Here is a 16,393-nt window from a genome sequence, read left to right as displayed (position 1 = left end):
TCTTGTAAAACACGCACTCAAACATCAGAATTAAATCATTTTATTTTTGCCACAAGAAGCTCTAAGAACTAATATCAGGCCATGGTTAATGAAAAGTAGAACTTAAAGTCATGACAGGGAAGATTGTACAAGTGTGAACATTACAGTACTGGGAGGAATGAACAAGGTTTCATATGGTTGACCAGCCAGAAAGCCAGTGCTGTTAAGTTAGCATTTAATTCTTTAGAATATGCATGCCTTGACAATACAAAATACCTTGAGCAATGTTTACCATTTTTTATCTTTTTGGTACAATGGGGGAAAATGTGGCATTACTTCTTCATAGTAGTTGTGTGTGGGGGATCGTTACCACCAAAATCATAATAATCATTTAAAGTATATTTTAAAGTTAGTCTTGCAAGATTGTTATGGCATTTTAAAACTTCTGTAGTTTAAGCATTTTCATTTTGTCGTATCTCTTAACAAATTACTATTTCAAGTAGTTCCTATCCAGAATATTTACAGGTAATTTAGCATAGGAGCAAATCTGAAGCTAACTTCAAAGACGAAAAGGAAGTTCAAGAGCCAGAGAGCTAAGTATAAGATAGAAAAACCACATGATAATTTTAAACAGCATCTTGCTACAGATTTCCAATCCAATAAATACCAGGAATGAAGGACTTTTGCCCCAAAGAAGTATTTCACATGAACTGCGAACTTTGGATATGGAAACTTATAGAAAAACTGAAGACCCTGAGACGCATGCAAGTAAGAGTCTTCTGGCAAAAATACAATTTAATTTTCCAGTTTCTCTCCTCCCAAAAAACTCCAGAAGATACCTTTAGTAGGCACAGTTTAAATGTCATATTCAGAATTTACAGAGCACAGCAGCAGCAAATAATTACATCCCTATTATTCAGAACACATAGTTTTCCATTATAGAATTAGTTCCTGGTTTGTCATAATAGGCTTGTAGAAACTGCCAAGTTTTATTATGACAAACTAATTGACCTAGCAGTTGAGTCTGAAAGATCTGGAAGCTCTGCCGGCACCCGTATCATTCACATTGGTAGAAGTAATTATGTCTAACTGGTGAAATAGCATTAATGAAACTCAAACAAATTTTCACTGAGAACATTTCAGACTGCACACTATAGTCAAAGAGTGATGTTATCAATATCTACACAAAAAAGAAACAGATATGGTGATTCCAGAGATCACAAAGTCTTAAGTTATAAGGTAATTTCAAATTTCCCAGGGGTTAGTTTACAAATGGTTTGAAGGTCTAGACTTACAGAACAGAAAACAGATAAATGCACATCACTCTACCCCTTGGCAAGCAAAGGATTTTTTTTCTTGTATTATTGCATGTACTGATGCCTGATACCCTCAGCTACCAACTTAAGAAACACTGAAACCACTACCTTCAAATCCAGCTTACCATCAGAAGAACGATGTATACATGAGAAATTATGATTAAAGCTTTAAGTTCAAAGTCAAGAAATAGGCTATTTTTTAAAATACATGGTAAGGAGAAAGAAAATATCTATGTTGGACTAAGAAATACTTAAGCAAGGTTACAAATGACTAATAACTATGCACAACAATCTTTTCCAGTATCAATTTTTTCCTTTGCAAAAAAACAAAAAATCATTTACAGACGTTCAACAATTCTGTTATAAATGCTAGGCTATATGTATGTTCCAACCTGCTTCCTTTTAGTACTAGCACAGTTTAGTACTAGCACTTCAGTAAGTGTTAACTTTATTTTCTAAGTGTTTAAATATGTGTCATTTTAAAAAGAAGAAAAGTGGTATTTATTGTTGTCAAGAAAAATGGGAACTGACAAGCCTATATAACATTCCTTATGTAGTTTCTGATTGCTATAATATTGCAGCAATTTGCGGATGGAATAAAACTTATTTTAGAAGGGGTAAAAACCTAACAAATCTTGCTGAAAGGAAAATACTAGATCACTGATTCAACTATTTCAAATAAAGACTTCCTATTGGAGATTCTACATAATATGAACATTTAAAAATATATGCCAGTAGCCTCCCACCCAAAATATGTAAAGTCTCACCCATGGAATCTATCATTTACAAGGATTTATACATAAAGATTCATTTGGTGGCTTTCAGATTCAAAATTTGAAAATTTTCATGGGAATATTTTTAACCATAAGAAGCAAAAAGGAAATCTTCATTCCATTCTCTACAACGTGGTAGCCAGAGAATTAAAAATACATGCAACAGAACTTTTCATGTCCTCCTATCCGCCATTACAGAGATTTTTTTTTTCGTTAGTTTTTTGCCCCCAGAGACCACATTGCAAAGGTATAAAGTGGTCTAGCCACCAAAGTCTTTTACAGACTATGGCAATGAAAGCAAGGATTAATTCTGATTAGCTAAATCTAATTTGTTCTTCAGATGAGAGACTTGTCTGCATGGCTATTTTCATGGAGAGAGGGTAGCAGGAGGTTGCTGTCCGCTTGGACTAGCAGATGACACAACCCAAGCAGAGACTTATTCTGACATTTTCCAGAACAACTCTTAAAACTTTACTCTTTATGCCATATACAAGACAAAACACACATTTATTGTCTCAATGTTAAGAAAATTGAGAATTCAGCAGTAAAGTGCTAACATGGAAGGGGAAAGTTGTAAGACGTACTAGGGTATGCTAATAACTCCAGTTATTTTCAAAGAACATTCAGACTGCTTCAAATTCTATTCAGAAAACTATCTCTCCAAGCTTTTAATTTTTGCCTTTTAAATGAGCTGAAAACTAACTATATAAACAGATACTTGGGGAGGGGGTCTCACCTCTAGTCAAAACTTTCAGAAAAATTTGCTTCTAAAAATTATGAACAAAAATCCCACTACACTTCTTTCAGATAATGTGGCAGATCAAATTAACTTATTTGCACCTTGTTTTACAGATCTTCTGAAACCCCTGCCCCATCATCCAAAACACAACTTTCTAGTATTTCAAAGGAGTTTAGTAAGATTCTGGTATTATAAATTCAAACTCAGTACTGCCATCTGTTACATTTTGTTTAAAAATTGAATCATTTTCCTGCTGAATAAAAATATCTTCCCAGGTCATTGGCTTGTTCTGAGTAGATGTAGTGGTCCCTACTGGAGGTTCTTTTCCAGTGTCAACCTTATACCCAATACCATCACCCTTCATTGCAGGCATAGTGCTTGATCTATCGGAAAGATATGCATATTGTCTAATTTGTAAAGACCTGCATGGATGTAAACGATAAAGCTTTGAGTCCCCAGAAGGATCTTGACTATGAACTGACTTTATATGTGAAGACATAAACTGATAGTTGATGAAAGATTTGCCACAGGCCAAACACTGATACCTTCGCTCCCCTGTGTGATGAATTTCATGCTTTGTGCGATACTCTGCAAGAGGAAATACCTTCTCACAGTAACGGCACGGATACTTCTTCTCCCAAGAATGAATGTTAAAATGTCTCCGCAAGCTTGTCAGACAGACATATGACCTTTTGCATACAATACAGATATAATAGACCCTTCCATCTACTATTAACTCATAGTGATCATCATGTTTTACTTTCATACGTTTGTTTGCCATCTCGCTGCCAGACGTTTTTGGTATTTCATTCTCAAGTCTGGCCTCCCCTTCATCAGGGTCATCTTTGACAGGGATCACTATATCATAAGTATCTTCACCGATATTTGCATAAACCTTGCAACCAGTCGATAAGCCTTCAATTTCAGTAGCTGTATCTAAAGTAATGATCTTCTGACCCTCCATTAGATGTTTTGATCCTAAGCCTGGATCATTGGTATTTCTAGTAATTATATCTGAAATTTTTAAGGAATTGGAAAGTGGTTCTTGAAGAAGTGTAGGAATCTGCATCTTCTGTATTAATGATCCATCAAAACTGGTATTTTGGGAGGTATCAGCCTGTGGGACCAAAGATGTATTACTGACGGCCGAGTCAGGACTGGAGCTAATAGTGTCATCATCATCATCTATAATTTCCTCCTCCTCCTCTTCATTGGCCTTGTTTCCTGTTAAAATAGCACTGTTTGGTGTCTGCTGATTCTGCACAAGTAAACTGATTGAAGAAGGTATATGATTTGGAAGTGAAGAACTGACATTTGGTGGTGTAGAAAGTGGTGTCTGATTTAACAAAATAATATTAGGAGTCAGATGTGTTGGAGCTGAAGATACCAACAATTTTTCACTTCCTTGTGTTTGGCTCAGAGTTGCCTGATTCACAGGAGTAGGAAGTTTCTGAGTAGGTGTGATATTTGTTAAAGGGGGAGAGTTATTGCTAGCACTAGGTGCAACATCTGAAATAGCAACAGGGCCTGGGTTAGACTGGACCTGTGCCACTGTGTTATTACTTGGCAAAGTCTCCTTTGTGGGCAGAATCTCGGAGCAAAAAATGACATCATCATCATCATCATCAGAATCGGTAACAATGATCTTTTTCATTTCATAATCTTCGGCAGATAATGAAAAAGACTCTGTTATAATAGGCATTATAGTAGCCCCGTTATCTTGGGCTTCATCTTTTGACTTCTGTATTACAAGGTTCTTGTCACCAGAATCAGGAGGTAAAGGTTCAGTATTACCATCCTGAGCTGTACCTGAGATGCTTTTAACCTGTGACAATGGGACACCAAGCTCTGCTATAAATTTCACTCCTAATAACTGCCCTGATTTAATTAATTCATCAAGCAAATCTGATCTAACACGAACAATTTTAGAACTATAGATATAATTGAGAATTTCTGCAAAGATCTCTGCTCTTATAAAGCTCAGTTCAACAACTTGCCCAGCAACAGAGAAGAGCTGATGGAAGTAGGTACTAGAAGCTGAAAGAATATTCTTGTGGGCCCGGAATTTTCGGTCTTCCACAATAACGGTAACATCACAGAAGAGTCCATGGCCACGTTGCTCATTCAAGGAGTTCAGCAGACTGCCAGAGTACTGAATGTCTGTAGCAGAAATCAGTTTTCTACTCTCCATGCCTTTAAGAGAAAGAGAGGAGGGGATGGGAAAGGATTAGAGAGAAAAAACAAAAGTACTTATCATTTAGAATTTAAGCTGCAGCATCATTAGTTTATTCAAGTTTTAACCAAAGTTTGGCATAATTTTTTGGCTTTTACAGAAATTGTTCATACAGGTAGGCTTTTGGAACAAGTGTCAAATCTCATGGCTTGCTCCTGAGTTGAGTAAGCTTTACACTGTTATAGAGACTTGAACAGTAATCTCCATAGTCACCTTCTTTTGAATATTAGATACATGCATCTCCACTAAGTGATTTTTAAAGATTAGAATTAATTTTCTTAGTCCCAATTTTGGGTTTTCTCTCCAAGAAGAGGTAAGAGTTGATTTTTAACTCAAAATTAAGGAAAATCATCATGAACACACAGAAGTTACGTCTCTGTAAATGATTTAAATGTCAGAAAAGCTCAGTGCGTGCAATACTGTGTCTGAAATTCACACTCTTAACTAATCTTTAAGAATATATGCAGAATCTACACCCTGGAGCCAATGACATTTATAAACACTGACAATTATTACCTCCCAACGTCCCATTATTTTTCTGTTATTTAAATTGGGGTGCCTCATCTTGATAAACTATTAAACATCTTTCTTACCCTCTCCTCTTTCTTCATCCCCTTGTCCCTTCCCCTCATCTCTCCATCTTTACAATTTCCAGAGGTGGAATGTTAAACAGTGCCAAGTGAAGTCAACAGACACTATCATGAAAAAATATGACAAAGGAAAAGGAAAGTTTACCATTTCTAAATGCCCACTTCCAAGAAAACACGAAACATTTCATTTTTGTTGGTAAAGAATTATGTGCATTGGTATGAGAACTTTTTCACACCAAATGAGTTAGTGAAAATGAAAACATTAACTTACTGGAATAGATTACGCTAGAAAAAGGGGACGATGTTCAGAATGCATTGTTGTGTAGCACTAGCAAAACATCATTTTTTGCACTTTGCAGAAGATATTTCCAGTAACAAAGAGGCCAAAGTTTAAAAAAATCCATATATTAAATATACATATAATATCCATACATATGATTATATATGGATATATTTTAATACATGGATATTATATATTAACAATTAGTTGACAAGTAATTTTAGTGAAGAAATATTTTTATTAATATTCTCTCCCTTTGAAGTTACCAAAAAGGTATAGATGTCACAATGCTTAAGTTATATACACGTGGAGGGCAATTCTGTCTCAAATACCTTCTAAATTTTTCAAAATGATACCTTAAGAACAAACAGCAGGCAAAAAGTCTAAAAATCAAAGATTTAAAACATTATTAGAAGGTGTTGCATGTTAACAGTACCAAGGAATTTCAGGTTACCATAAAGGTATTCATCATCAGAAAGGGTGACCTTTGGACAGTTTGCCAAAAACCAGGGCTTCCGAAATACGGGCATTTCCACAGAAGTCGATTTTAAGTGGAAAGACAGGTTTTCTGAAAACGGCACGCAATTTTTGTCAGTTACACACGGGTTCTTCCAATATGGGAATGCGTCAAATGTACGTGTCCAGGTGACACTGGGACTCGGTTTCGTTTCGTTTATGTGTCCCCCTCCTCCCCGTCAGGGTGGGCCCAGGGACAGCACAAGTCGGTCTGAACCCACCCCGAAGATCTGCTATTCGACTGTGGAAAAGCCATTCCACATCACTGTGAAACCCTTGACCAAGGGCCGGTTTGGAGGAGCTGGTGACGGTGGAAAAGAGATAAAAGCCATCCGCGAGGGAGTGAAACAAACCGACACGCGGCTCCCTGCGGCAGCTGAACCTCATCTCCCTTCCTCCACCTCCCTCTTCCCCATATGGACCCTGCCAGCTGCAACCGAGGTTTTTAACCCCAATTCACGTGCAAAGCAAGCTTCTTGCAAATACAGATGGAGGTACAAACAGCAGAGTGAAGGCGGGAGGAATATGGGGTACCAGGGAAAGTAGAAGGTGGTGAAAGGCAGGGTGGGGTGTTGGGGGGGATGAAGCGAAGCAGGCGGCATTGTTGTGCCCCGGGAAGGGGACGGAAGGGGAGGATGGGCCCGGCAGAAAAGCTCTAAATCAAAGTAGGGGCTGGGGAAGTAAAAGAGGCACAAAAAAGCAGGGAGAGGGGCGAGGGAAAAGCCAAGTGGGTCTCTGTGATGGGCTCCCCACGCCCCGGGGCCTACCCAGGGCACCGGCAGCCCCTCGGCCCCTAACGGCGAAGGGGACCGCGCCGCCGCCCTCGCTGCTCGTCCCCTCCTTCACTCCCCGGCCCACACAAAGAAAGAGCCGGAGGAGCAGAGCCTCCGACTCTGCCGCTTCCTGGTTCAAGTGAGGCGAATGCAAACGCAGGCGCGGCCCAGGGACGGAGAAGGCAAGCGCGCTCCTTCGCCCCCTCCCGGATTGGGGCCGGGTGCTCACCTGCTTCGCGGCGCCGCCGCTTCTCCACCTCGGGACGCGCGGAAGGCTGGGAGTCCCCCAACAAGAAGAAGCCGCACTCCCCGGCGATTCTGCCCCTTCTTTAAACGTCGCTCCAGTCTGGGTCGACGTCGACGCGGCCGCCGCCTCCTGCCGCCAACGCTGCTACAGCTGCCCCACGCCGCCGACAGAGGGCACAGCGCGGGGGCGAAGCGCTCAAGTCAAAGGCGCCCTCCTCTTCCGAGCGCAGGCCGGGGTGGTCCGGAAGGGCCCGAGCTTGAGGCGGCTCCACCTCGGCGCCGTGCTCTGCCTTCGGCTCTTTCCGCAAGGGGGCGGAGGAAGACTGGGAAGCTCTTGTGTGTTCGGCTATTTCCGGAGGGCGAAAGGGTGGGAAAAAAGGAAAGGGAAAGATCTGTAAGGCAGTCGCAAGCAATTGGATGGAAGGGACGCGAGTCGTTTTCATCGAAATTCAATGTGAACTTCTAGGGCCTACAAACTTTTAGAGACTATACAGGTTTCATTTCTTTTGCAAATTTGAATCTGCTCTATTAGACTGTTTGCTACATGATAAACCATCTTGAAATAGAATACATACAATCAAATATGAATTAACAACTTCTTATGGTAATTCAAGTTCTGGGATAACAAGACAGCAACTACATTACATTAACTACTTTTAAGAAAGAAATTTAGTGTTTGGACAACTGTCTTCTTAATTGAATACTAAATGATGCAGTACTGTGTTAATTCCCTCATTTCAACTAGCATTTACTAACCCCTTGCTTGATCTGTAGCAAAAACCCTATGTTAGGCTCTCGAGAATACAAAAATGAATAACCCAAAGGTCTCTACCTCTTTAGGGAGCTCAGTAGGTAGGTACACAAACATGTACAAAAATATTTGTACAAGGTGTAGAAGCAGAGAAGAGAATAGCAAATCGAGTGCTGTCATTTGACCTGTATCTTGAAAGATTAATAATATTAACACTTGCATTTTTAATTTTTTATTACTATTTTAATTTTTTATTATTACTATTTCCATAGCATTTCATCTTCAGAGGGCTTTAGTGTCTGACACATAGTAAGTGTTCAGTGATTAATGACTGAAAAAATACATTGTGAGTTACATAATTTTTTAAAATCCTCTGCTAATACCCTTCCAACTGAGTACCATAATGAATGAAACAACAGGATGGGTGTTTGGAGAGCAAAATATTTCCCTTTTAGGCTGGTTATTGATCATATCTTCAACCAAGGAACCAAATAGTAACTTTTTTCTGCCATAATTAAGGCCATTCACTACCTTCCTTATCTTTTTAAAAAGATATTTATAGGATAATACTGCATTCATTTCCAAAAATCTTAAATTTGTACCTATCAATACCTTGCAGTAGAATTCCTGTGCTTCTTTCCTAAAAAAAAATTTTGCTGAAAATGTCCATCAGGATATTAGACTGAAAACAGATCTAACTATATCTAATTTTCTCTGACAGGAAATCAGACATGGATGTCATCATCTACCCATCCCTAATCTATTCTTCATCCTCCTCAATAAAGTAAAGCCACATGGTATAATAAAACATCAAAGTGGTATAATATAGCTGTATTTCACATGGAAATATGCAATTCCTTAAGCTCTTCTCCAAGATTTTTTATTGTGGGAAAGCAAACTATGTGGGAATTATTGCATTATTGATTTTTTATTAGGACTTAACATTATGAAAGTTTCATTATTTACTATAAAGATATTTCACGGCAAATAGAAGTATGCTGTTGTAAAGTAAACTAAGGCAGATTAGTATTTTTCCTGGCAACTGAGTACTTAATAACCATTTTTTCTGAGTTATCCTCCCCAAAACTTAGTAGTAAAAAAAAAAAATCTTAGTAATTAGAACCAGGTATTTCTTGAAAGTTTAGGATCTATTTATCTTTCAGGGGCTTCATTGATGTAAACTAAAATAAGACGTATCTTTGAAATACAGATTACAGTGGCAATAGATGCCACTCTAGATGTCATGTTTGTTGGTCACCTGTCAGTAAATTGGAAGGCACAATACAATTTATTTTGCACCAGCATTTACATCACTGAGGCTGGCAACAGAATTACCTTGCCTTTGTCACTTTCCTGAAAGTGTTTTAAAAGTTTGGAAGACCAACTGACATATGATGAAACCTGTTCATTCAAAGCACAGCAAACCTTCTCTTCCCTTCTTGCTGTATCTCTCACCCCCTAACCAAGCTAAAACTAAACAAGTTTAAAAGCTACCTATAATGAAAGGGGATCCAATGATCAGGAAAGGAATTTTATTTGTAGGAAAGCAGAACAGACCAAGAAGCCTGAGTGGCCTTAATAATCATCTTTGGGACAGGGTCACCGGAAAGTTTAATTAATTTTCTGTTTCTCAACTAGTTATTTTACTTTTACTTTTGTTTTTAATCTGGAGGGCTTAACCCTACTTCAAACAACTCCGTAGTTTGAACCCTACTTCAAACAACAACAACTCATTTTGGGAGGCTTAGGTGGGAGGATCACCCGAGGTCAGAGAACAACCTATATCAAATGGATTTGGAGGTATCAATTGTTTCACATTCTAGAAAGGTTTCATTGGCTGAAAATGGAATGAGTTAGGTTTTATAGCCATATTGTCAGTGTTTGCTTGCCTTTTGAATTTGATTATGAATTCCATGAGGGTAGTAACTGTCCTGTCCTGTGTTAAAATGCCAACAATCTTGTGGGTGCTTAATATATATTAATTGATGACAAAAGATAAAGTGACACTCATTCAGTCTTAGAGCCCTTCCTATATGTTATGCTTATGGATACAGATTTGGTAAGGTCACTCCATGGGATCTGCAGAAACCCTAGTAAGGTAGAGTGGAAGAAACAAAATCTTAAGGAGAAGATGTGAGTGGATTGGAATTCTGATACTGCCACTTACTAGCTCTTTGATCTTGAGCCTGATTCTTCATCTGTAAAATAGGGATAATAATACCTTCCCACAGAGTCACTTTGAGGATTAAATGAATTAACTACGCATAGTGTCAAACTGCTCACAGTTTCCAGAATATGCCATGCAATTTACTGCCTTCAAGTCTGAGCCTGGAGCCCTGAGCTTGGAATAGTCATTTCCTTCATAGCCGCATCTCGCTTAACATGTTGTCTGGTTAATTCCTGGTAAGTGCCTGGTCTTCCATAAAAACCCATCTCAAGTATTAACTTATTTGTGAAGCATCCCTTGGCCCAACAAATTGTAGATGGAGATGGTTGCTTAATGCTGAATGAATGAGTGTCTGGAACCCAATAAGTGCCAAATATATGTTGCTTTTTCACCACTATCCCCTTTTCTGTTTCATCCCAACAACTCTCTCTTTAAGTGACCTGTCTAATACTGCCTATTGCCCTTTTTTCTTAAAACTTTCCAAAGTCAATTGGATAGGGATATATAACTCTCCTACTGGAAAAGGAGGAGTTGATAATTGCTAACAATAATACAATCTACCAAAAAAAGCAACACACGGCTTATTCCAAACTTGAACAAAATTGAGGGAATATACTACCCATGAGTCATTTGTGAAAAATTACTTGGCAATATATGAAGTCAAATCAAATAAGAAATGAGTCCAAATAAAGAATTAAGAATGGAGATTTTGCAGTAAGCCAATTTATTTAAGTGGAAGACTAAGCCCAAACAACAGATTGATTATGACTATGTGACAATGAAACTTATAAACCCCAACACTGTAAACTTCATTCATTTTTTCAATACATATTAAATATATATCATTTGGTGCTTACTTTGTGCCAGGCAATGTTGTAGGCACTGTGGATATAATTATTATCAAGTTGAAATATTGGTCTTCATGGAACTTACATTATAATGGAAGAGACATACAATCAACATTTGTGTATATATAATCTAAATATATAATACAATATCAGAAAGTAGTAAGTGCTATGAAGAAAAATAGAGTAAAGGGATAGAGGATGATGAGGGTGTTATTGTAAATTGTGTGGTCAGGGACAGCTTCTCTGAAAAGATGATGTATGGGCAAAGAATGGAATGAACTAAGGTAAAGGGCCATATAAATATCTGGGGAAGAACATTTTAGGCAGTGGAATGTGTCAATGCCCTTCAACCACAGACTACCAGAAACATACCCATAGTTGACAAATTGGATTTATTACTCTTAGTCCAGGGAGGGACAACACACACTATAGGTAACTATGATGTGTTTTAGTAAGAAGTTGTTAGAACGAACCTATTATAGAATTTGGACAATTTGGGGGAAGGTCTAGGAAGCAGGAGTTCCATCTCAGATCCATCAGAAAGCAGGGGCAATTGTATGATTGCACATTTCAATAAATCTTATTTATAGGGAGGGCAGACTAGAGGGAGGATAAAGATGTACATTAACTGGCTAAGTAGCAGTGACCTATCTTGGCCAAGAGGGGGTGTTTGGTGTTTTCTGGGTGTCACAGTGAACTTGTTTTTGTCCGCGCTTGCACAAGCTTATGAAGTGGTCTTGTTTTGTCTCACTTGGTCAGGCTCCCAGTGATCTTGTCTTGGGTTGGCGTTTTGTGAGTTTATGTTCAACAAGAGAAGAACATGCCTAATTGTAAGTGCGAGGTCAGTTTGTGGATATCAGGAGCTGCTCCCACTTCCCTTTCTCAAACAGCAAGCAAAAAGCCTTAGAATATAAGGAACAAGGCTGGGGGCAGTGGCTCATGCATGTAATCCCAGCACTTTGGGAGGCTGAGGTGGGAGGATCACCTGAGGTCAGGAGTTCGAGACCAGCTGGGCCAACGTGATGAAACCCCATCTCTACTAAAAATACACAAATTAGCCGAGTTTGGTGGCGGGCACCTGTAATCCCAGCGACTTGGGAGGCTGAGGCAGGAGAATCACTTGAACCCAGGAGGTGGAGGTTGCAGTGAGCTGAGATCGCACCATTGCATTCCAGACTGGGTGACATAGTGAGACTCCGTCTCAAAACAAAACAAAACAAAACAAGCAAACAAAAAAGAATATAAGAAACAAATTTTAGAAGTAGTGGGAGAGGAAGGAAGAAGTACAACATTGGCTATCACCTCATCTTTAATAGAAAGTAGTCACTTTCTATTGTATTATTGTATGGAACATACTTATACTAAAACATTATTCTTTATTTGAAATTCAAAGATAAGTGGGCCTACTGTATATTTCTTTTTGCTATTAATAAATCTGACAACACTGAAATAAACACACTTTAAGTTGTGTACGAAATACTTTGAATACTTTGTCCCTTTTCTTCCCATCTCAGATTTTTCTTTTAATTCAAATAGACTGAAAAAATATGTGAATCTGTTTGAGCCAGTCCTATTTATTATATATGTACATATATACACACATAACCAAATGTACATAATTTATACACACGACACAGAGTGCGCCCAATGTTATAGAGCATGTAATACGCACACTCACGGAAAGCACCTATACACGAACAGAATTGACTATGTTGTTGATATGACCATTCTGTGAAATGTCTCCAGTGGCCTGTCGTCCTGCCCTTCAGTTTTTTCAAGTAGGAGCCTAAGGAAGACGTGGTCTCCATGCGGATTTAGACCCTGGCGAGCCTCAACGCGGAACCAAAGAATGAGCGAAATCGGTTGCAGTGGAGGTTTATTTACACCAAGACACACACCTCTTCACTTTGGCCACACAGACCTGGGGAAATGTTTTGCCAACGTACTCGCGATAGTTCCCATGGTTTCCTTTGCTCCCAGCGGTTGCGCGGGCTTGGTTTTTGGAGCAAAGACAACGGATACTGCTGAGGCTCCTGAGAATGTGCCGTTTTCGAAGCTGCAGTAGCTCCAGTGTCCTGTTCTGTAGTGCCAAGAGGGAGGCCTCGGGCTCCGGGGAGGATGTGTTGCAGTTCGTCCAAGAGCCCCAAGGCCAGCAAAGCCTCCCATTCTCCGCTGGGAAGCAGCTCTCGCTGGAACGCTTGCTCTCTGACTGGGGAATGGAATGGGCTCAGTCAGGGCTCCCAAAACCAGCCCTGCTGCTCCCACTTGTGGTCCCATTCTCAAGAGCGGCTCTCTGCGCCGCGGGGCATGACTTTCGCTTCTGCCTCCTCGTGCGCCTATTGCGGCAACTACTCACGCTCCTGCGGGACGAGGACAGGGAGGTGAGCCCGTGGCAGAGGTGAGTGATATCATGGCCGCACCTTCGCTCTAAGAGGCCCGCTTGCCTTCAGCGAGTCCGCTTCATCTTTCAGCCCGCTTCTGACCATTTGCATTTCGCTCCTTCTACTTTCACTGCGCCCATTTTCATCCTTTTCCGCAATCTATCCACGGCAGCTCCTTTTTCGCCCTTCTCTTTTACATTCTTACTCATCCTTGGGCCTCTTTGTAGGGTGTCCCGGTCTCCCTCCACCCTCTTTCGCCTCTCATCTCGGGGCAGACACGGCTAAGGGTCACAGACCTACGTATAGCATTTGTTTTGTGTTATCATTCGTGAACATATTTTTATTCTCCACTAGACTGAGCTCGTGGAAAACCAGGACCCCTATTTTATTCATTACAGAATTTGCAATGCCTGGCACTTAGTAGGGGCTCAACCTACTGAATGTGTTGTGTGTTGAGTGAATTATCGGTTTGAGATCCTAACAGACTAAGTGGAAATTCCTTGTAGGGAGTTGGAAAGGGTTGAGCTTAAGGGTTTAAATTGGAAAGGAGAATACCTTCCTCTGAGACGAGATAATTGGATGAATGTAGGCAAAGTGATGTGCTAAACTGCAGATTTACCTTGAGGAATGTCTTAAGTGGTCTCAATCTTGACCCTGAAGAATGAGAGGAGAGTGAGATGAGTTTTCCTCTAATGAGAGTGAATATTGGAGTGTGAAGTAGATGGTTTGAGAAGGAAAATAGTTATAATTATTGCTGTGTAGGTACTCATATCAAATGTTTATTGAGTGTTTCAGGTACTATACTGAGTGCCTTACATGCACTACAGTTAAAAAATGAGAAATTTAAAAACGTTGCAGGTATTGAGGGATAGATTGAAATTCCAGCAGTTGGGAGATGTCTTGATTAGTCTTTTTCTTCCACTAGTGGGATATAATAAAGCATAGTGATGAGAAGGACTGCTTCTGGATTGAGACTTTCTGAGTTTGTAAGCCTTACTTTGCCACTTAATACCTGTGTGACCTTGGTAACCTCTCCAAGCTTCATTTTTTTTTTCAGCTGTAAAAGGGGGATACAAATAGTACTGACGTTTTTAGGGTTATTGTAATGATTTAGTGCCTTGAACATAATAAACATTTCACAGGTGTTGGCTATTAGGGTTTCATGCCTGGGAGCAGAAGCAGTAAAAACAGTCCTGAGTTAGGTTGGAGATACACATTTTTTGCCCATGTGGGAGAGGTGAGTGAAACTACTGCACTTTTCCTCTGAGGAACCCTCCTGCCTTTGGGATAGAAAGGTCCTCCCAGTTTGTGTCAATCAAAAAAACTTCTTATTTTAGAATCCTAACCAAAAGATGTAAGAACAACTTGGGTAAAATTTGCATTTGTGCACATAGAAGATAAATAATTTATCTTAAGGCACAGATAAAACCAGGTAGCAGCAGGGACTGTTACAATCATCTGCTCTTCACCAGGTTGATGAGGGAAGGATTCCCACCCTTTGTGTTATGGAGTAGCTGAACACAGGACAGATGAGATCAACAGCGGTTTACTAATCACATATATTCACAGCTGGAATGGGAGAGAACACAGTGTGCCACGAAGGGCCACACCGAGGTTGCTGTTGGTAAGACAGTGAATAATCAGGGGCTGTGGGAGGTAGACTTTGTAGTATCAAGAAATTGAGGTAATACCTGCTTCCCCTTGGAAGGATATAATTGGCTTGTTTGAATAATTCCACAGGCTGACAGTGTACTAAAATCTGCTACCCAGAGATAAGATGGAACTGCGTCTGGTCTCTTTGAGAAGCGGGGTCATTTGGCTAGGGGACCTTATTTGCAGGCGCAGAATGGAGAGGGGAATTCGCGGTTAGGCTATTGGGAGCCCTCCTGGTTTCCCCAATTGCCAAGGTAGTCCACAATATTGGGCCTTAATTTTGTGCCTCACACCACAAAGACTGTGTGTCTTTATAGTCTGACAGGCATCCTTGGTCCCTATACTCATATTCCAAGAACCGTTAGACGTATGTTTACTTTTAGATTGCCTGCTCTTGAAATGGGAAACCCTCTGAGTCTAACTCTGTATACTTATAATAGCTTTTCCCTGAATAAAGAAGTAAAAACAATTTATTCAAGCAATGAAATCAAATATATTTCTTTTATAAGGATTTTTATAGATGAAAGCAGCTAAACTTTGGGGAAATTGAACCTCTCTTAGTTTTCTTTTTTTAGTTTATGAGTAACAGCAAAAATTAAAACAATAAATGACAAATGTTATAATACAAAAAAAAATTAATGTCCTCCAAAGAATAGATAGGTAAGGTACTTTTTTTTTAGAAGGAACTAAAGGGAGTCTAACATACCTAAGAATTAAAACATTTTGCTCATGGATTTTAGCATGCTAATTGTTTTCTTTAAATTTTATTCATGGAGTGCTAATTTCCTATTAATAGAAGAGTTCAGTGTTAAAACAGATAATACATTTATATTTTGATTTTTTTCCTCAACCCAGGAGCAGATTGCATTCCAGATAATAGTATTACACAGCGATTTTTAAAAAATGAAGATGCCAGTGTAGTTTGGTTTAGTTAATTTTTCTGTATCCAATACTATGTGAAATATTAATCCTTTTTTTTTTTTTTTTTTTTTTTGCTTATTTCTTTTCTCTTTGGTGTTGCTCATAAGTTTCTTCTTCCCTCTCATCTATTTCTGTGTTTAGGTTGAGTTGAGGCAATGTGCTTCACAGGTAAACCTGTAATTTGTGACAAGGTGATAAAGCATTATTATCTGAAGTGTATTCTTATA

The 16,393-nt window shown here is 39.4% G+C and overlaps 2 protein-coding genes across 5 annotated transcripts in view; one reads left to right on the top strand and one right to left on the bottom strand.

Annotated features, from left to right (window-relative positions):
• Window positions 1-24: 24 nt before the first annotated feature.
• ZBTB33 (zinc finger and BTB domain containing 33) lies at window positions 25-7,594 on the bottom strand. Of its 2 annotated transcripts, XM_005594482.4 has the most exons (3): window positions 7,429-7,594; window positions 5,634-5,735; window positions 25-5,000 (listed from the first exon to the last, which is right to left on the bottom strand). In XM_005594482.4, exon 3 carries the CDS (start codon window positions 4,996-4,998, stop codon window positions 2,980-2,982), a length of 2,019 nt encoding a protein of 672 aa, XP_005594539.3. In that variant the 5' UTR covers window positions 4,999-5,000; window positions 5,634-5,735; window positions 7,429-7,594; the 3' UTR covers window positions 25-2,979. The 2 variants fall into 2 exon arrangements, with proteins under 2 accessions (XP_005594539.3, XP_005594538.3); XM_005594481.4 differs by lacking the exon at window positions 5,634-5,735.
• Window positions 7,595-13,142: 5,548 nt separating this feature from the next.
• The window catches only part of LOC102141965 (putative uncharacterized protein CXorf42), a 103,415-nt gene continuing 100,164 nt past the window's right edge, over window positions 13,143-16,393 (top strand). For all 3 annotated transcript variants that reach the window (XM_074029898.1, XM_065538582.2, XM_045384448.3), the window contains exon 1: window positions 13,143-13,609. In XM_074029898.1, coding sequence (XP_073885999.1) covers window positions 13,251-13,609 — 359 coding nt within the window. In that variant the 5' untranslated portion in view covers window positions 13,143-13,250. The remainder of the gene's footprint in view (window positions 13,610-16,393) is intronic.

Source organism: Macaca fascicularis, chromosome X (assembly GCF_037993035.2).
Source record: "Macaca fascicularis isolate 582-1 chromosome X, T2T-MFA8v1.1".
Lineage (NCBI taxonomy): Eukaryota > Metazoa > Chordata > Mammalia > Primates > Cercopithecidae > Macaca > Macaca fascicularis.
Note: the sequence above shows the minus strand (reverse complement) of the source record. Positions and strands in the feature narration are given on the sequence as shown.

Bases quoted from the DNA above. Each gene is read 5' to 3' on its own strand.
- ZBTB33 (XM_005594482.4), bottom strand. From the start codon at position 4,998: ATGGAGAGTAGAAAACTGATTTCTGCTACAGACATTCAGTACTCTGGC.